The sequence below is a fragment of the Alexandromys fortis genome, unplaced genomic scaffold, assembly GCF_014885135.2.
Source record: "Alexandromys fortis isolate MF-2015 unplaced genomic scaffold, M_Fortis_MF-2015_v1.1 scaffold_343, whole genome shotgun sequence".
Classification (NCBI taxonomy): domain Eukaryota; kingdom Metazoa; phylum Chordata; class Mammalia; order Rodentia; family Cricetidae; genus Alexandromys; species Alexandromys fortis.
Window position 1 is genome coordinate 498,508 of NW_026068262.1, and position 22,332 is coordinate 520,839.

A 22,332-nucleotide genomic window follows, 5' to 3' on the forward strand; every position below is an offset into this window, starting at 1 on the left:
TTTTATTCTTTTTATTTTAATTTTTAAATTTCTATAGCTATCTAGCTGCTTGTTTCTTTTGTAGCTAATTCAGGGTACTTCACATGTTCAAATTGATCTGAAACGTATTTTAAAATTACAATGACTATATGCCAATTTAAAAACTAGGGGATAACTCTATCAAAATAGAGACAAGGAGGGCAGCTGGGGCCTATATCCCCATTATTTCTAAGAAAGAATTAATTAAAGATGAAGAGACACAGGTCTACCTTTGTCTCACAGCTTTCTATAAATTGTAAGATGGCCACAGATAAGGTAAGAGGAAAAAAATGAGAACACTCACCTTGCCCAAACAGTAAGTGATTCCATTTTACTACACCGTTTTCTGTGACCTAGTTCCTACGGAAAGCATGGCCTCTAAGGTTGTGGGCTTATAACACCAGTTCCTGCAGGTCAACCTCCCTTATAACACCGGTTCCTGCAGGTCAACCTCCCCTACTTGGTAACGCTGTTTAAAGGGGTCTACATGCACATTTTCTTGCCTTTTCTTCTCTGTCTATCCCAGCAATATTTTGCCAACTTTTCACTTATAAGTTCCTTCTCAGGATATACCATTCCTTCTAGGAATGCCTCCTTACTTCAGAAGGGATTAAGAATCACAATCTATCTTTTCTTGCCTCCATGAAAATATCTCACTGCCGATGGCAGACACCACCTGATGGGAAAAGATATCACAAGCAAGTATAACTAGGAAACAGGCAAGCATAGCTCTCCTAACATGACAACACAGGCTTCAAACATAGCCTGAAGGGATACGGAAGGTTTTCAAATTCTCAATAAATAGCCCCGGGTGATATAAAATTTCTAAACACACACAATCTAAACTGGGTGCATACAATATCATAAAACATTTTCTACTAGATGTAAAAGCACGGATTAATAATTATAAACCCAACATAGTGACAGCAGATGATTTCAATACCCCATTCTCACCAATACACAAGCCATCCAGAAAAAAACATCAGACAAACACTGGAATTAAACAGAATAACAAATCAAATGAATCTAACAGAAATCTGCAGGACATTTCACCCAAACACTGAAGAATATATATTCTCACCAAAACGGCCCTGTATTTGAAGACAAGCAATTCCCAATAAATACAGTAAAACTGAAATAACATTCTGTACTCAAACGGACTACAAAGAGGTAAAGCTAGACACCAGCAGCAACTGAAACCACTGAGAGTATAGTCTCATACTGAATGATAAATGGATCACTGAAGAAATCAGCTGCCTAAATAAAAATAATTTGAGAGATAGCCCCTCCCCCCCAGACACGTGCCCCTGCCGGCCTGCTGTGGAACAATCCTTCTGTACACTGTGAGAATGGGTTGCTCTCATTGTTAATAAAAAGCTGATTGGCTGACAGCTAGGGAGGATTTTCAGGTCAGAGAGAATGCTGGGAAGAAGGAGGGTGGAGTTGGAGGAATCTTGAGCCAGACAGGGAAGAAGCAACCTGGGAAGTTCATGGATGAGGTAAACAAGCCTCGGGGCAGCACACAGATGAATAGAAATGGGTTAATTTAAGTTATAAGACCTGACTGGAGACAAGACCAAACTATTGGCCAAGCATTTATAATTAATAATAAGTCTCTCTGTGGTTATCTGGGAGCGACTGCTGGGACATAGAGAAACTCCCCCTACAACATTCACCCACCTACCTAGCTCTGGTACCTCCTGGAGTCTGACCTGAAAATCCACGCAGCTACCAAAGACCCACTTCTTTACCTGCTTCCTAGTCACACATCCACGGCATGACCTGGCACTGGTCTTGTATGAATTCTAACCCAGAATTCCAAATAGGACCCCCATACACATTCTGCTCAACCACCTATCTATCAGCCACCCTACTCACCATAGTACTAGGAACTGTGTGAATATGACCTGGAACTCCTGGTACAAAATCCCAGAAACAATTTGCAAACCCACCTACCAAGAATCCCTAGGACCACTAAGCATTCCGAGTCTTTGACCCCAGTGAGTCACCAAATCTGGCTTGTACCACAGCCACCTCCACTTATGCCTAACCCCTATGGAGCATCTGCACAGTAAGCCTGCTACAAATTTCTGTGAATCACCAGAAAGAATTTGTAAGCTGACAGAAGTTCTGTGTGGTGGGTTTAATGAGAATGGCTTCCATAGGCTAATGTGTTTGAATGCTTGGACCCCAGTTAGTAGAATTGTTTGGGAAGAATTAGAACATGTAGTCTTGTTGAGGTGGTGTGTCACTTGAGGTGTACTTGGAGGTTTCAAAAGTCCATACCAGGCCCAATCTCACTGTCTCTCTCCTACCTGCCTATGGATCAAGATGGAAGTTTTCAACTTCTGCTCTAGTGCCATACCTGGCTGCCTGCCACCATGCTGTGAGGATGACCATGAACTAAATAACCCTATGAAACGATAAGCAAGCCTCCAATTAAATACTTCTTTCCATAAGCTGCCTTGGTCATGGTGCATCTTGACAAGAGAACAACTAGGAAAGAGGTTGGCACTAGGGACTGGAATATTGCTGTGACAATAGTGACCCTGCTATTGTTTAGAGCAGCAGTTCTCCACCTATAGGTCATGACCTGTTTGGGGTATCAAAGAACCCTTTCAGAGGGTTCAAATATCAGATATTTACATTATGATTCATAATGGCAAAATTACAGTGATAGTGTAGGAACAATAATAAATTTATGGTTGGGGTCACCACAACATGGGGAATTGTATTAAAGAGTTGCAGCATTAGAAAGCCTGAGAACCAATGGTTGAAAGGAATGTGGAAGACATTGGGACTTTGGATTAGGAAAGCAGTTGAATGCTGTAAGTAGGCCTTAATGGGCGATCCCAGCAGGAGCTGAGAAGGTAATAGTGCTGAGAGCAATGTGGGCTTCGGATGCTCAGCTCAAGAGATCAGAGGGGAATAGCAACCTGGACAGAGGCCATGCTTGGGATATTTGCCAGAGTTCAAATTGAAGAGTTGTGGTGTACTATCACTGGCAAAGGGTAGATACAAAGAAAGAGAGAAATGAATGAAATTGAGATGCATGATGTAAAAGACACAAAGAATGAATAAAAAGTTTAAAAAAAAGAAAGAAAACTTCAAACTGCTGAGAGAGACATGTTCATAGATTTGTAAGATTAGTATCATGAAAATGACCATTTCCAAAAAGCTATTTACAGATTCAATACAGTTCCTAGTTCATTCACCACAGAAATAGAAAACGATCCTAAAATTAAACTGAAACCACAGAAGACCACAGATAGCCAAAACAATCCTGGAGAAAAAGAATAATGCTAGAGGGATTACGGAACATGATGATACTGGTCCACAAGCAGACGTGTAGACCAGTGAGACAAAATAAAAATAAAAATCGAGAAGATCCAGGTTAACATCAGCACAGACCTGTTTGTACAAACAAAAATATATAGGGTACTTTGAAAATATTTCCATTTAGTGAAAAAATATAATTCTTCCTAGGGCCTGTGACTTCCCATTCATGGTCTTTTGACCAAGTTTTCAGTGGTGTATTGGTTATGTTTTCTTCTAGCAGTTTCAAGGTTTCAGGTCTCACATTAAGGCCTCTGATCCATTCAAAGTTGGTTTTCGTGCAAAATGATAGATACGGGCCTAATTTCGTTTGCACCACAGTGGTTAATGCAGAGACTCCTAGCTGATCAAAGTGCCAAGAATAACTAATTGCCAGTGTTCAGCTTGAGATAGGTTATCTATAGCAAACTCCTCCCTTCCACAGCTGAGGAAACATCACAGAGGAGAGGCTGGAAGAATGTAAGGCTAAAGAGAGGATGGGAGAAGGGTTGTGAAATGCTGGACGTGGGCTGTTTCATACTGCAACTCCCAACAGCCGTGGTTGCCTGCACAAGACCTGTGTATGGTGAAAGCAGCCAAAACCCCAGCATAGAGGGGAAGGGGCACCCTGGGTCACTTGGCAGATATGGTGGCTTCTGGTAAGATTGTCCTTGCCCTAGAGGATGACCCCAAACCCGTGCACACATACTCAACATGAATTTGACTCAGGGGGTTATCATTATTATTAATAATATAAAAGAATACACAAAGTTGAGAGGAAGATGGGTTTTGGGTCCTGGAAGGTTGGAGAGAGGTAGTAGGGGTAGATATGATCAAAATACATTGTATAAATGTATTAAATTATCAAAGAGTAAGTAAAAATATTTTTTAAAGCTAAGAAGAAAAGTCTTTAAATTTGTATGCGAATTATGAGCATGTAAATCAGACTTCACTGTAATTCCAGAGAACAAGGTCTATCTTCTTTTACAAAACTCATAGAGCTAAGAAAATGTTCTGACTACCTGGTAGTGTTAAGTAGCCAGTTAGATACTGTAGAACTGGGGCACATTGGAGCTGACCACTTCCTAATCTAGAACTTGTACAATCAAGGTCTAAAACTAATTATCCATCAAAAGAATGAGACTTGAGTCATGCCACGAACAAACAGCTATCTAAAGCTTGTTCCAGGAGCCCCACACCTAGTAGGATTATCAGCGGACACCCTCAAAAAAGACAAAAATAGCTCCACGCCCATTCTCCAATAGCCTGTCCAAATAGATTGCCAATACCCTGACCAGGAAACGGCCTCAGAAAGAGCCATCTGTTCTAGAAATAGTACAAATCTAACCTAAAACAGGTCTCACACTGTCCACTTTGTTCACTGTTCCCTCAGACCCTTTACTAATGTTACAGCACAGAGTGATCCCTGTGCCACCACCCACATTCACCCCCTTCACAACGCGTTCAACCTTAATCTGTCATAAACATTTGCTATTCCTTAAACTACACTCTGTGTATCTCATCTGAGCTCCCTCATCATAGATCATGAGAACCAGGGAGAAAAAAATCTCTGCAGTAGAACAGCAAAGATGTAAAATTAGTTAAGGCAAATTAATTTTGAGACCACCCGTTTTTGGTCCTGAATTATAAGACTTTTGTTTAAATGATGTAATAAACAAACAAATAAATAAATCGTTAAAATTATATACATATATAAAATTTAAATTATTTGGATCAAATTAAACATAACAAACCAGGTAGTCATTTATGAAAGAGACCAGAGACACCATTTCATCAAAACTTGTCAGAACGGGAAATGTAACAACAAGCCAAAACCAACAAAGTAAATCATAGGTAGGCCTTTTATTGCCACACATTTGCATAGCTATATATAAGGTATGTTGTAAAAATATACTACATGTTAAAGATCAAACCTTCAGACAGTATTTCTTCAGAAAGAAGACAACAAAATAGCTCATATTAAAATTGTCTAAGCTTCAAGGCTATAAACATCACCATTTTAAAATAGGACAAAATTTCAAAGTTGCGGTGTATATACCACAGTTCCAGAACGGAAAACAGAGGTTACTACTTCACCTGTCCAACCAGTATATGCAGAGCAATCATGAGGGTCCGCTGTCTTCAGTCCCTCCTCCATTTGTTGTAGAAGATCTTTGATTTTGGTCTGGATACGCTTTACGAAGTTAGAAACAATCTAAAAATCAAAGAACGAAAGAAATTTAATTGTATAAGAAGAGAAATTCATGAGAGCAGTGGAAAGTTGCACTGGACACAATAGCGAAAATGACCTTATTTGGTTCTCAGGTGGCCAGAGCCTATTCTGGCTTTTCGGAATTAATGTTTTAATGAAACAATGCCTTATATGGATTACCACTCATAAATAATATCATAAAGAATAATTCATAGAAATCAAAGACAGAGACTAAAAAAAGAGCAAAAACAGAATATTATTTGACTACACAAACAGTTTTGGTCATATGAAAAACACTGAAAAAATCTGGGTGACAGTTAATTCACACCATCAACTTGACTGATTTAGAATCACCTAAGAGAGACACCAAGGAGTGTGCCTGTGAGGGCAATTCTAAACAGGTTTAACTGAGAGCAAACCTACCCTATGGGTGGGTGGCACCAACCCAAGAACTAGGTTCCGTGACTAAGTTCAAAAGGGAATCGGCTTAATGCCAGCATTCTTCTCCCTCTGTCTGTGACCGCCATCTCATCCTCACATCATCAATGTGACAAGCCATCTCAAACTCTCACTCTCCCAGTGACATGCCTTCCTTCCATGATCCTTAAAGAAATATAGCAGCCAAATCACTACAGACATGGTAGCACTTGCCTGTAATCCTGGTGTTTGGGAGGTGGAAACAAAAAGACAGAGTTCAATGCCAGGTTTAATTGCTTAATTTCAAGGCTACCATGGACTCTGCCAGGCCCCACCTCACACTGAAAACAAAAAACAAACAAAAGCTTCCTGCTGTCCCACCCACTCTCAGACTATCCCCTTTTGGTCAGGGACTGCACACCACACACCCTCAAGGTTCTTTCAACCCATATGCCATTGGACAACCTCAGCAAGGTCTAAGATGTATGCTATGAGGTTATGCATGCACTTGGGGAATCCCAGTGAGACCAGAGATAGTGCACCCATTCACCTATTAATTCCCACTGCCCCCACATACCATCAGATCAAGCCCATGAGACCAGAAATGCTTTCCTGCAGCCTGAGTCTCCCCAGTCCATACACCCTTGAAACAGCCCCATGAGAAGAAAATCTGTCCCCTGGCTCACACTGACCGGTGCCCCTTGAACAAAGGTTTCTTTGACGATTGAGACTATACTATAGCCACCTATCAATAAGTAAACACTCAACAATTTCTCTACAATATAATTTCACATAGTACCTAACCATGCCAAAAGAAGCTAAGTCCACAAAGAACACAAAGCACAAACATACACTGACTACAGAAGTGCCAGGAACTCATTCAGAAAGGTACAGAAGTGTCTGGAACTCATTCAGAATGGCAAGATGCAGTTCCAAATAGAAACACCTCCCAGAAAAAGGTTGAACCCCAGAGACAGAGCAGAGCCAAAATCAAATCAGGAGAAAAGACCAGAAATGGAGCAACACATGGACACTGGTCCAGAACAGTCCTTAAAGAAAGAGAATATAAGTATGAGACCATCCATCACAGAGGAACTCCTGGAAGTGAGTAAATACTTCTAGGAAGTAGAAAAAGAACATGCTGGATGTCATGCATTCAGGGGTCCTAATGCTGGAGTCAGTAAGTCACCCTAGGGGAGATCTAGTAATACAAGTGTGGTACCTTGAACACAGTCTGAACATGGAAAATGGCAACTCAACTATACTGCAGCCTAGTCTTCATCACAAACATACCCACCTAAAAGAGGAAATGAGACCTAACAAATAACAACCAACTAACAAATTCCTGAGAACAAAAAAGTGCAAACTGAGTGCAAAAAGACAGCCACTAAGAAGACACTAGAGGATGGATAGATCCCCTGTGCTGAGGGATAGGTAGAATTAATCTAGTAATTCAATCCAGTCTCCATAAAAATTCCAAGGTATTTTTTCATAGAAACTTAAAAAATAATTTTCAACTTCATATGAAAACATAAAAATGCAGATCAGCTAAAACAATCCTGAATAATAAAGGAACTGCTGGAAGTATTGCTATCCCTGACCTCAAATGTTACTGTGGAGATATAGTAATAAAAACAGCATGGTACTGGCATAAAAACAGACATGAGGTTTGATAAAGAAGGAAGAAGTACACACTGGGGTAAAAGAAGACAGTATCTTCAACAAATGTTGCTTGTCAAACAGGATACCTACATGCAGAAATATGCAAATCAATTTCCACTGATCACCCTGCACAAAACTCAACTTCAGATGGAGCAGAGATCTCAACATAAGGTCAGATACACTGAACCTGGTAGAAGAGAAAGTGGGGAAAGTCTTGAACTCATTGGCACAGGAAAGGGCTTTCTGAACAGGACATCAACATCATCGGCACTAAAATAACAACTAATGAATGGAACTTCATAAAGTTGAAAAGCTTCTACACAGCATTTGGACAATGCAACAGCTTACAGAATGGGAAAGTAACTTTAGCAATTATTCATTTAATAGGTTAGTATCTAAACTATACAGAGAAAAACTGAACATCAAGAAAACAACTTAATTTTAAAATGAGATACTCAACTAACCAAAGAGTTCTCCAAAGATGAGACACAAATGACTTAGAAACACTTAAATGTTCAACATCCCTAACCACTAGGGAAATGCAAATCAAAATTACATGTTACACCAATCAGAATAGCCAAAATCAATATGCAAATGACAGCACATGCCAATGAGAATGCAAGGAAAACATAACACTTTAAAAACAATCCTGAGCAAGAACAATTCTGGAGGGATTATCATTCCAGATACAGAATTATGGAACTATAGTAGTAAAAATACCATGATATTGCAGAAAAACCAACATGTTGACCAATAGAACAAAACAGTACTTGGGTACACATAACTACAGTCATCTGATAGTTGACAAACATGCTAAAAGCATACACTGGAGAAAAGATAGCATCTGCCAAAACTGGGTCTGGGAAGACTATATGTCCACAAGTAGAAAAATGAAATTAGGCCCTATCTATCACCATGCACAAACCAAACTTCAAATGGATCTGAACAAAGTTCTCAGAAGAATAAGTAAAAACTGCTAAGAAATATCTTTAACATGTTCTTAGCAGTTATGGAAATGTACATCAAAACAACTTAGAGATTTCATCTTACCCTAGGCAGTATGGTTAACACCATCAAAACCACCTACAACAAATGCTGGAGAGGGTGCAGGGAAACAGGAACCCTCAGCCACTGCTGGTGGGAGTGCAAACTGATGCAGCCAGTCTGGAAATAAGTGTGGAAAAACCTCAGAAAGCTAAAAATTAATCTCCCATATGACCCAGTTATGCCACTGCTTGGCATATGCCCGAGGACTCAGCACCCTATTCTACAGATACTGTGCTTAGCCATGTTCATTGTCACTATACTTAAAATAGCTAAGGAATGAAAAGAAACCAAATGGCCTTAAATTAATGAAAGGACAATAAAAATGGTCTACATACACAATGGAATACTATTCAGCTATAAATAAAAATGGCATTGTGACATTTGCAGATAGGTGGCTAGAACTAGAAAATATTAAAGTTAGTCAGCTAACTCAGACCCACATGGATAAATATTGCATTTCTTTCTCATCTTTGGATTCCAGCTCCAAATATTTAGATGTATTGTCTAAGTTAGGGTTTCTATGACTGTAATATAACAGTGTGATACAGTCAGAAACACTACCACATCAGAGTCCATCACAGGAGAAAATCAGAGCAGGAGCCCAAACAGGGCAGGAAATTATAGGTAGGAATTGACACAGAGACTATGGAGGAGTGATGCTTAGTGGCTTGTTCCTCATAGCTTGATCATTCTAATAACTCCATGACCAGCTAGCTACTCGGGGATGGCACCATGCACTTGAGCTGAGTAATCCCATATAAAAATTCACTATAATCTTATGTATAGGTTAAGAAAAGCTGGCTAGAAACAAACCAAGCTAAGGTCAGACACTCATAAGAAAGAATAAGACTATGTGTGATTCATTTGGGAGCTTGGTGGCAGGCCCCAAGAGTAAAGAGAAAAGAGTAAAAAATAAAAAGAATAAAACAACCAACTACATGTGTCCACTTCTCCTTTCATTTCTAGGGCCCTATATGGTGCAGACCCATATGGGGGCTGTGCAGGCTGCCTCAGTTTCCATGAGTTTATATGTGCGCTACCCATGTTGTATCTAAAAGGCCTTGATTTCTTGGTGTCCTCCAACCCCTCTGGCTCTTACACTCTTTCCATTTCCTCGTCCGTGAAGTTCCCATGAGTCCCAAAGAGTGGAATTTGATGGGGGAGAGCCCTAAAACATCTCTCACTCTCTGCATGTTGTCTGTCTGTGGGTTTCTGTATTTGGTTCCATCTGCTGCAGGAGGAGGATTCTCTAATGGCTAAGCAATGAACAGATCTATGAGTATGGCAGAATATCATTATTTGTTTTCTTGATGTCCATTTTTTAATCTCTTTATACAGTTTTAGATACTTAACCCTCTATTTGACGTGTATTTAGAAAATCTTTTCCCATTCTGTAGCTTGCCGCTTTGTCTAAAAAATGATGTCCTTTATTATAAAGTAGCTTTTCGATTTCATGAGATGTTGTCTATTAATTACTATTCTTAGTGTCTGTACTATTGATGTCCTTCTATTCAGAAAGTCCTTTCCTGTGCCAATGAGTTCAAGACTGTTCACTACTTCTCTTCTATCAGATTCAGTATAGTTGGCTTCATGTTGAGACCTTTGATCCATCTGGACTTGAGTTCTGCACAGGGTGAGAAGCGTGGATCTATTTGCATTCTTCTACATGCAGCCATCCAGTTTGACCAGCACCATTTGCTGAATAGTCTGTCTTTTTTCTAGTGTGTATTCTGGCTCCTTCATTAGACCTCAGGTGTCCACGGGTATGTGGACTTTAATTCCAGTGATCTACATTGTCTGATTTTATGGCAATACTGTGCTGTTTTTTTTTTTTTTTTTTTTTTTTTTTTACTATAGCTCCACAGTACAATGTGAGATCAGGGATGGCAACACCTCCAGTAGTTTTTTTTATTATTATTATTCGGGATTATTCTAGCTGTCCTAATGTTTGCTGTTGTTGGTTTTGAGGGTTTTTTGTTTTGTTTCTATATTTACATATGAAGCTGAAAATTATCCTTTCAAGTTCTGTGAAGAATTGTTGGGGACTGCACTGAGTTCATAGTAGTATGACCATTTTTACTATATTAATCCTATCATTCTATATGCATGAGAGATCTTTCCATCTTCTGATATTTTCTTCAATTTCTTTATTCAACGTCTTAAGGTTTATAAATACCAGTTTTTCACTTGTTTTGTTAGAGTTACCCCAAGAAATACATTTTTGAAACTTTTGTAAAGGTGGCTTCCCTGATTTCTTTATTAGTTCATTTGTCCTTGGTATATAGGAAAGCTCTGATTTTTTGTGTATTAATTTTCTATCCTGCTACTTTGCTGAATGTGTTTATCAGCTGCAGAAGTTCCCTGGTAAAAGCTTTAGGATCACTATGTATACTATCATCTGCAAAACGGATACTTTGACTTTATCCCTGACTATCTGTACCCCCTTTATCTCCTTCAGTTGTTTTATTGCTCTAGCCAAGACATCAAGTACTATACTGAATAGATATGGAGAGAGTGGACAGCCTAGTCTTGTTCCTAGTTATAATGGAAATGCTTAGAGTTTCTCTCCATTTATTTTGATGTTGGCTATGGATATGTGCTTTCTGCAAATTGTCTTTATTATGTTAGGGTATATCCCTTGTATCCCTAGTCTCTCCAGGACTTTACTAAAAATATTTTTAGAACTTTTTTTTAATCTTTTTCTTACTTAATGGTTCCTTTTCTTCATTATTTTTCTTTAGAACAGTTATAAAACATTTTTCTTAATAATTATATTTAATTCTAGGTGCAGTTAGTTTGCCCCCTCCAGCACCAAATACACATTTCTTTTCCTTTTTTTTCCCCTTCTGGGAGCTTCAGTTCACACCATGGTGTCAAGTGCAAAGCTGTGGATCTGCATTCAGAGGGCACAGGTTCCCCAACTCAGTGTCTCAGGGCTAAGGACTGTATGAGGGGCAGGCAAATGGTTAGAAATGAGACAGATGAGGGGGGGAGCTGAAGATGGTGCCTCCAGCTTTTAAGAGATGCCTATGCACTTCTACCTGAGGGCTTTCCGCAGGTGCATGGTCCTGGAACCCGGAAACATCAGCCATATTGTGGCTGAATCATTACAGTTGCAACCCTACTCAACAACACCATGATGGTATCAAAAGGACAGAGGTGGGATGGGCATATAGACTCGGGTGGTTCTGAAGCATACAAATCTCCCCAGTCATGTTCTTGAAAAATATTCAAGATAATATTTTTTCCTATGTGCCTCACAAGAATAATAAAGGGAGACCATAGTTTCTTAGGTTTGGGGTGAGAGCTGCATTCCTAACAGGTATCTAGTTAGTGCTGATGCCCTTGACACACAACCCTCACTCTGACAAGGATTATAGATGATACCCTTCCATCCATATCCCTGCACCCACACACTACTCTTGTTCACTTTGTACTTCAATTTCTCTGGTTTTAAGATATGGAATCTCATTTAAGTTTCTCATGCTTGGATTCTAACTCCTGAGCTCAAGCCATCTTTCTGCTTCAGCCACTTGGGTAGCTAGAGGCTCACATACCCATCTGTGCATCTGGAATAAATTATATTCTCTTGGCAACTGAGAAGTACCGATTTCCTTATATTTTGTTTTGGTTTGGTTTGGTTTGTTTTTTTCGACACAGGGTTTCTCAGTAGCTTTGGAGTCTATCCTGGAACTAGCTCTTGTAGACCAGGTTGGCCTCGAACTCACAGAGATTCGCCTGCCTCTGACTCCCAAGCGTTGGGATTAAAGGCATGCGCCACCACTGCCCAGCTTCCTTATATTTTTATAATATAGATAATTAAGATGTCAAATACATTTTAAAATGGAAGAGAATCCATTAAATTTTTTAAGCTATGGAAAATTAAGTAGCTATAAAATAAACCATTTCCAATAGTTCAAGACGATCAAATTACAAATACAAAGTAAAAGTTTCTCTAATTTCATTCTTTTCTTCATATTAATCAAGTCTTTCAAAACCGGCCCTCTTTACTCTTCAGTCTCAGATTCTGTGAGAACACGCTTTAGCGTTTTGTGTCTTCTTGACCACTCGCTGTCAGGAGAGGCTAGCTGCTCTGTCATGAAGGCAGCTCTTGGCAAGACCTGCGTGGTGAGAAACTGAGCCCCTGGGGATGGTGAGGGGGTAAGTTGGTACAGGCACTTGCCACTTGCTGCCAAGCCCAGCAACCTGAATTTAATTCCCAAAAACCACATGGTGGAAGGAGAGAACCACGGCGTGTATGTGTGTGCATGTACAGAGAGAGAGAGAGAGAGAGAGAGAGAGAGAGAGAGAGAAATATAAAAGGGAAAAAGGTAGTCAACTGAAGCCATCAGCGAGTAGCTAGTATGGCCTCCCAACAACTGTGTGAAGGAGGTGAGATTATCTTTACTTTACTGAGCTCTGGAATGGCTGCATTTTCATGACAAGCCCTGAGTCAGAACCACACAGCTAATTGCAGTATTGTGAGGATCTGGATTCCTCACCTTCAGACACTGTGTGAGATAAGTGTTTTATAAGTTGCTAAATTCAGGGTAATTTATAGTCCAGCATCAGACAACTGCTACCCAGAGCCTTGTCCTTGTGTGCTCTCTCGGTCCTAGCAGTACAGGCTGTTCCTCATGTCTGCTATTCCTATATTCTCCAGAGTTCTCTTTATTCCTTATGAGACATTTCTCATTACACCAATCTCATTATAGTTAATAGCAATCCTTTACATTAATTCCCTCTATCAAATTTGGTGCAGGTTTCCTCCCCCAATACCACAAAATACCACATAAAACTGATGCTGCTAGTTAAAAAACCATCTACCCTTCACAGCTACTAGATTACTTGCCATAACCAGTTCCTGGAGCTCAGTAGCTCTGAACCAGAAGGACACAGCAATTTCAGGTAAAGAGCTGTCAAGTACTAAAAGTGTTACAGACCTCACACCTCATCCACAGACAGAAGACAGAAAAACAAGGAAACTGGCTCTGGCCCGGGCTTTTGGAATCTCAAAGCTATAAACAGCCAACATCAAACTAATGAGAAAAGCTCAAAGCATTCCCACAAAAACCATGAACAAGACAAAGATCCCTGTGCCCTACAGTCCTCTTCAACAGAGTGCTTAAGTTCTTAGCTAGGAGTAATGTGACAGAGAAGGAAATAAAGAGACACTAATAAGAAAAGCCAAAGGTGCCTCTGTTACCAGATGATGAACCCCTATACAAAAGAGACCGATAGAGACTTCACCAAAAAACTCTTGAGAGCTGATAAGCACTTCCGGCAAAATGGCAGTATACAAATCTAACACACAAATCAGTAGCCTCCCTATTTACCAATGACAAACATACTGAAAAGGAAACCAAGTAATTAAATCCAGTCACAACACACACACACACACACACACACACACACACACATAAACACACAGGTACAAAATACCCAGGAATAAATCTAGACCTCTACAGTGAAAACTTTAATAAGGCCCCAAAGAAAGAAACTAAAGAAGATACTAGAAAATGGGACTACCTGCCCATGCATATGGATTGGGAAAATAAACATTGTGAAAATGCCCATCCTACCAAAAGCAATCTACAGATTCAATGCAATCTTCATCAAAATGTCAAGCAATACTTTACAGTAATAGAAAACGTAATGCTAAAGCACACATGGAAACAAACAAGACAGGACAGTCATCCCAATCCTAGTGGAGGCAACGCCACACTTGATTTCAGTTTTACCTCAGAGCCATATTAATAGAGATGTCAGACAAAATATGTAGATCAGTGGAGTATAACAGAAAACTCAGGGATAAAACCATATTACTTCCTCTACCTGGGCTTCTTATTGTTGTTTGTGTTTTTAGTTTTAGGTTTTTGGGGGGTTTTTTGACAAAAAAAAAATGCCAAAATCTCACTGGAACAAATGGTGTCACGAGGGAAGCTGATTAAGTCCACAGGGAGTGTGTATTATTGACATGACCAAGGCCATATCAAGGACTCCAGTGACTCAGACTATGCAAACTGCATACCCTTCCCCATGTCAGAATCAGGGAACTGGCAAAGGCTTTCCCTGTTCCAAGAATGGATGTTGACAGTATTTGCAAAGATCAACACTTTGCATCCCTGAATGACTGCAACCTCATATTGTTCCCTTGCAGGGAATCCCAACAAATACTAGCCAACTACCTCCTCATTCAGCAGCATATGCTAAACCCACCTCCTCACTCAGCTCTATATAACAAACCCACTAAAGAAAGAAAGAAAAGGACATGACTGCTCCTAGGTATAGTGGAGGGAAAATTTTATTACAGATACATGGGAGAGCATAGTCAGAGACAGGGACATCTGGGAGAGTCCCAGAGTGGACATGACCCTAAGCTGGACCATATGGGGAGAAGGGGAGGGGAATAAAGAGGGGAGAGGGGGGAACCAGGCGCAGCAGCCAGGAGGTCCAAAAGAGAGTAGCTGAAAAGGGCCAGGTAACCAAAATGGTTAGATTATATAAGGAAGGGCAGCCCAGTCCCTGGGCTTGGGAAGTTTGCAGTAAAGGGTGGACTATGCCAGGCAGGATGGCCCTGTAACAGGTAAGCACTACAGGGAGAATCTGGCGGCCAATGTCCACTTTGATATGTTAAATAGGCACCCCAGCCTTTGTCCCAGGTCTGAGACCTACCATCACCTCCACACTAAGTTCTACGTAACACATGAACCAAATCTGGACTGATGAGACTAGTTCTCCAGACAGCGCCTTTTCTGTAATAGGTCTGTTGTTTCTCCATCCTCCCATTGCCCCACAAGGTAGTCCTAAAGCTGTGCAGGTCGGCAGTGCTGGGAATCTTGGGTATCAAGTTTCAAAAGAAAGAAACCAGATCTTCACCTGTCTCCTGCACAAAACCACCTCAACATAAGACTTGGCATTCTAAAACTATCAGAGGAAAAAGTAGGGAGTATATTTCAATGTGCAGGCATGGGTAAGGACTTTTCATAGGCATTATGACCACAGTCAACAAATGGGGTGGATCTCAATGACAGCCCATGGAACAGGAGAAAACCTTTTCCAGCTATACATTCAAGAAGATTATTAGTGTCTAGTGTTTGGAACATACAAAGACCTAAAAAGCAAAACAAACTAAAAAAAAATCACCCTAAACACCAAGAAAACACACAACAATTTTTTTAAAAGGGCTATGTAGGATTGGAAGAGCATGTGCTGCTCTTGCAGAGGATCCAGGTTTGGTCCTAGCATCACACAGTTGCTCACAAGTGTCCAAAACTGCATTTGCAGAGGAACCGGCGCCCTCATCTGACCTCCTCAGTACTAGGCATGCGCATGCAGGAAAAACACTTCCACAAACTGACTTTTTTAAAAGGTAGAGGTGCCTGCGCAACTTATAAAAATAAGTTCTCAAAACAAGTACTACAAATAGCAAACACTTTTAAAAAGGGTTCAACAGCCTCCGCAACGAATGACACGCAGAGTGACATGCAGATTAAAATTACCTTAGAATTCCATTCTACCCCAGTCAGAATGCCTATCACCAATACAAACAACAAGTGCTAGGACGGTTGTGGAGAAAGGGGGGTCCTTTTACAATGTTGGGGAGAGTGTAATCTGGTGCAGCAAATTTGGAAATCAACCTAGAGGTTCCTCAAAAGTTAGAGATAAAAACAGCCTAATGTGCTGAGCATGCTGGGGCCTGTGTTTAATCCCAGCACTAGGGAGGCAGAGGCCGTGGATATCTGGGAGTTCCAGGCCACCCAGGCGCTACACAGAGAGATTCTGTTTCAAATATAAATAAATAATGCTTTAAGACAGTCATAACACTTTTGGGTGTTACAAGTAACAGATGAAAGCTTGGCCCTAAATAAGCCATTTGTACTACACCCTCTAAGATGTGGGAACATTGGGGAAGAACGGTCAGAAAAAAATGCAAGAGCCAGAAGACAGGGACGAACGGGAAAATGCTAGCCTCTAAGATAGGACACAGTCAATGTAACCGTGAGCTCTGAATTGCTAATTATTTCACTGGATGTGCACAACAAGGGCCCTCCCAACAGTCATGGACGGGGAGGAGCTCAAGGGACCCTAACCCATAATGGTGAACTTTCGGGCTGACTCTGGAAGAGGAGTAGCCATTGTCTTCAGTTGTGTGCCCTAGAGAATCCACCGGGTTCCAACGGATAATTCACACAGACGGTCAAGCCCAGGAAGACTCAAACAAGCAAACAATGTAAATGTGGAGGAAGCGATTAGTAGGGGAGGTAGCTTTAGAGGGGGTAAGGAGCCGAAAGTGGGGTGGGAGCAACCAGAATGGATTACATAAATGTATGAAATTGTTAAAAGAACAAAATTAAGGCTGGGCGGTGGTGGTGCACGCCTTTAATCCCAGCACTCGGGAGGCAGAGACAGGAGGATCTCTGTGAGTTTGAGGCCAGCGTGGTCTACAAGTGCTAGTTGCAAGGCAGATTGGGCTGTTACAGAGTAACCCTGTCTCGAAAAAAAAATTAATTAGAAAGATTGAATAAGGTGTGACTTTAGCCTTTCTCCAAGTAAGGGCGTGCCCACAGACAGGTGTGGTAAAATCTACTAACACCAACAATTCACTTTTTAGTCCCAAGAAACAACAAAGTGCTCCATCAGAGTGCTTCAGTGGCCAAAAGATCCAAGTAATGTCTATCATATCTCGAACCCACCGCCCGGCCACCTTTTCCCAGCCTCTCCGGCTGGACAGACACCAGGCGGGACGCACGCTGATGACGTCATCGCACCCCAGGGCGTGGCCGCCGGACGCTACCATTGGCGGAGGTGGCCTCACCCTCCCAACCGCTGGTGCGGGCCCTGGCAGCCAACTCACCTTCCCGTTGGGGTGGAAAGGCAGGCCCGGGTCGTCTGTGGTGGGGAGAGGGCAAGCACGGCCCGTTTCCTCCGCAGCTCCAGCGGCGAGCCCCGCGGCGGAGGCGGCGGCCTCATAGTCTGGGAAGGGATTGGGGAACGCCCGCTCCTCCATCTCCGCCTCTCCGAGGTGCAACTTGAGTCTCTTTGACATGGTCTCGCCCATGTCCGCGCGCTTTCCCTGCTTAAGAGCTCAGGGCACGGCGCGCAGGCTGGGACAAACCTCCTGCAAGGCGTTTAGGCCGGGGCTGCGCGGCGAAGCCTCCCTGGCGGCGGCTGGCTTGCACATCTGGATGCGGGCAGCCGGCGCGAACCTCCAGCCTTCGCCCGTCACGCCCTCCCAGCAGCCGCTTGCAGCCTCCCCGACCGCCCCGCAGACCAGCAAAGTCTCCCAGTTACCGTCGTCTCTCCGGTGGCTATGTCCTTCCGAGAGGGTCTAGAGAAAAAGCGCTCGCCCGCGAAGCTCCCGTTCCGGTAGGAAAAGCCTGTAAAGATGGATGGGTTCATTCAAAGTGTGAGCGGTTCTCAGACCGGGGAAAAGCGCATCTTCAGACACTCCATCAACCGGACTGCATTTTCACCAGCCCAGCCTTGCCGACCGTCCGTGTCCTCGGCTCCTTGTGGTGTGCCACTCACAGGAACAGCGGCTGCTTTGTTTGACTTTAAAAAAATATCTCTTCTAAAGAAAGAATTTCAAAACGGCCTAGAACAGTGAAAGGATAGTCTCCCGAGGGAGGGGGCATACAGTTCCTCCCATTCATCACCACCGGGAGGGGGGTTGCTGGGAGGAGGAGCCACAGGCCTTGGTTTTGTTTTGTTGTGTTTTATTTTCACGCTCTTTGTTTTGAGTAAATGCACATCTTTGGTAATGAGAATTAATATGGAAGAATGCTTATTAATCATCTAAATATTTTATAGTCCAGAGAATTCCATGGTCACGTAATTAACATAATTGACCGCAGAATAACACGGTTGTCAAAGAGGTCCCAAGCACATAGATCTTCGCGTTTCTATAATCACAATGTATAATACAGAACCACAGCATTTATTGGTTCTGTGTTTTTGGCACTGTTTACCTAGAACCAAATCTGTTTAATGATTTCTCTTAAAAGGAAATATCTTATTTCAGTTTTCTTTCATGTAATAAACATTGGTACTTGGTGTCAAAATGTTTCTGCCCCCTGGCGAAATCAACACACACACACACACACACACACACAAGAATCATTGAGCAGCCTGATTGTGTAATTCCCCGAGTCCAAGCAAGGTACATATTAATATAATGCCAAAGGTGACATGATGGAAAACTACGAAGAGCAAAGATTCAGTCACTTTCAGTCACTCGCACCTTTGGCCTCAGAATGGAGTAAAGTGGAGGGTTTAGATTTTCATGTCTGTCCTTTGTCATATATGTAATCCTCCCCTCTATTGTCATGAAAGTTTAGATCAGAGTTGTAGGAGTTAGCCCCTGTACCCTGGCAGCCCTAACTAGCTAGGCTCTGCCACCAGCCTCAATATCCAATTAAGAGACAACAGTGAAAAGTGGAAAAGAGGGGCAAAGAAAACCAGTGACAAACTCAAGCAGGCGCGTGCACGCGCGCGCGCGCGCGCACACACACACACACAACTATTCAGATCCTGACCCAGGCTTAGGCTTAAGAGGTAGACTGGAAATTTGCAACCTCGGAAAGCAGCCCAGGTCCGGGTATGGTTCGGCCCATCAGACTGTCTATTTCTCTGTCTTCAGAGGTGATCTGGCAAGTCCTCACAACTCTGGAATCACTGGGTGACAGTTCTGCCTGGCACCAGGTTTCGGCCTTCTATTATGTGACTCATGAGGAAAGTCCTCAAACTGCATGCAGTTTATGCTGTTATTACATCTGGGATTTGTTTTCCAAATAATATTGAAGTAAAGCATGGGGTTGCTTCAATATTAAAAAGCCCCCATTAGCTTTTGTGGTTGCCTTTTAGATATAAATATCCCTAATTGTCACTATTTTGTCTACCGTTGTCTGGGTATCTGATGACCATGGCAAAGCCCAGAGCTTACAGGTGGTGACTGAGGTCTTTTTCCTCGTTCTTGTTTACTCCCAGTTTTCATGCTTTACTGTTAATTGTGTTTAATTTTTATCATTACTTATAACATGTATATAGAATATGATTAAAGAATCACAATTTGATTAATTTGGGAGAACAGGATTAAATATGTCATCATTAGACTCTCCCCGTGGGAGTCTTACAAATAAATAATCTGTCTTTCAACATGAAGGTAGCATATCCCCCCTTTCTCTCCTCCAGTCCCTCCCCTACAACTTTCCCTCCTTAACTCACGTGGGGTTTTGTTGTTGTTGTTTTATATTTTTTCTAATTTGTAACATAATTCTTATTGATATCTTGGGAATCTCACACCATGCACCCCAGTCCCACTCACCTCCCTGTCCATTCATATCCTCCTCTCACCTCCGAAGCATGCCCCCAAAAGAAACCACACCCACAAAAAATCAATTCAAAACAAAACAAATACCAAAACCACCCTACTTGTCCATCTTTCCAACACCTATCCATTCATCCTAGTGGCTCTGGGAGCTGCAGTGTGTCACACAGTGTACCCTTTTGTCCAATGAGTTCCACCCGCAAAGTTCCCATTGCAGAGATTCGCTGGACTGGTTCAAGACCTCTGGTACACCATCATCACCAGAACCTCACCAAAATCCTCTCAGGTATCCTGCTGTTGCCCCTGTCTAGCCTAGCTCACCCCACTCAAAGACTGGTAGCATAAAGATAAGTCATTGTTTTGTGTTCCAGAACACCAAAGCCTTGCAGGACATACCATTTCCCCGAAGGAATATAATTGTCTATTCTGATGAGGTGATGCAATAATCTTGAGCTAAGCTCGCGGTTGTGGAGATGGCAGCAGGTGAAGTGATAGGTGAAAAAAAGGAAGAAACGACTTGCCAGGCAAAGGCAGTTTGTGAACAGACGTGGTTTGTGGGCTGTGGGCCTGGAGTTCAGCCTGTGGGTGTGGAAACAGCCATATGATAGAGACTATAGGAAACAGAAGAAGTGACTCCCGATCCAAGAGGGCTCACAGGCCTGGGGGCTGGAGCTAGGCTTGTGAGTATGCCATTGGCTGTGAGCTGGGATGGGAGAGTATGGGGAAAGGAGGTAACTTATTCAGCTTGTGGTTGCTTGTGGACAAAGAGTTTTCCTTTTGTAATTCTATTATTCACACATTCCATCACTCTGCTAGGACAGGATATTACCATACTCTTTTGTCTTATGAGGAAAGAGTTCTAAAATTAGTAGGCATAATAAAATCATGTATTCTGTATCAACACCAAAGGATAAAAATACATATGTTTTGACCCACAATACCCCCTCAAATAAAATATCAAGCAGTCTAGAGGATGCATAGGAAGAAGGGAGGTCATACCCTCAACTCAAATTGTTAATTAAGACAACCAATATTATCTTTTGATGGATGCAGAGCTATAAATAACATCTAAACAACTCCTTGTCCAAATAAATGATTAAAAGATCAAGAAGAGATCACAAGCTAAGGGAAAGTGGTCCACAAAGCAGTCCAAAGCTAAAATGGCTAACCCATACAGTTTATTTAGAAAATGGTTTTCAACTTTTGGGGGATTTAAAATATTTCTGTTGTGTTTTTGATTCTGGAAGGATACTTGATTTTTACCTTACACTGTTTCCTTAGACACAGGTTTCTCTCCAGGCATATAGAGGTCGTGGGGGGGTCACCTATTATGATGCTATTAAAATTCAAACTAAAATGATGTTATTGATACTAAGATTAAGCATCAACAGAGGGGGAATGTAGTAGGGGGAACAGAGGGTGTTTGAGGACTAAGTGGAAAGAAACAGGAAACAGCCTGTAAGCTGGTCAGTGTCCATGCTCAGGTTGGTCAGTTTCCCTAAGTGAACTGGTCACATCGCTCCTGCGGTTATCTTCCTTTCCCCCGTCACTCTAGCCAAGGACTGTAAAACATTCAGTCAGAATGTACGCAGCCATCTACAGAAGACAGAGAAGCAAAAATGTGTGAAAACCTCATGGCTGTAGTTCTCCCAGCTCTGGCATTTGGATAATAATCTGCTAGAAGTCTGACATCATAAACCGCTTTCTGGTAAGAGAAGTCTTGGGGTCCCATATATTTTTGGCTAGAAGAGCTGCCTGTATTAAATTTATAATTTTTGTGGAATATTTTATGGGGTTCGTAAGGATTATTAATGACAGCTGTTTCCTTCCAGATAGCCGTATGAGTGTACAGTACCAGATAAGCATAAATATCAGTTTGCTTCCCATTTCTGTGATAAACACCATGGCCAAAACCAACCTGAAGAGGAAAGGGTTCATTTGGCTATACATCCTGATCACAGTCCACCATAAAGGGAGACCAGAGCGTAGAAAGAGAAACCACAGAGGAAAGCTGCTTATTAGCTTGCTGCCCTGCCATAAGGAACCTTATCCCCCTGGAACTGTAAGCCCCCACAAAATTCCCCTCCCATAAATTATGGTGATTTATCACAGCAATATAAAAGTAACCACTGTAGAAGCTGGTGTTACCATTGCTGTGAGGAACAAGACCATGGTGTTTGTTTGTTTGTTTGTTTGTTTGTTTGTTTGTTTGTTTGAGGAATATGGGCTTTTGAACTCTGAACAGCAAAAGCAGTATTGATATGGAGAGTTTTGGATCAAGAGTCTAGTATTCTATTCCAACAGTTACTTCCTGCCTTATTAATTCTCTTCT

At 41.7% G+C, this 22,332-nt stretch overlaps 1 protein-coding gene across 1 annotated transcript in view; it reads right to left on the bottom strand.

Annotated features, from left to right (window-relative positions):
- Positions 1-19,631, bottom strand: part of Lancl2 (LanC like glutathione S-transferase 2) — a 40,792-nt gene extending 21,161 nt beyond the window's left edge. The window contains exons 1-2 of the mRNA XM_050131800.1: positions 17,529-19,631; positions 5,431-5,548 (exon numbers count right to left, since the gene is read on the bottom strand). Of these exons, the coding sequence (XP_049987757.1) occupies positions 5,431-5,548; positions 17,529-17,732 (322 nt within the window). The 5' untranslated portion in view covers positions 17,733-19,631. The remainder of the gene's footprint in view (positions 1-5,430; positions 5,549-17,528) is intronic.
- Between the last annotated feature and the right edge of the window lie 2,701 nt (positions 19,632-22,332).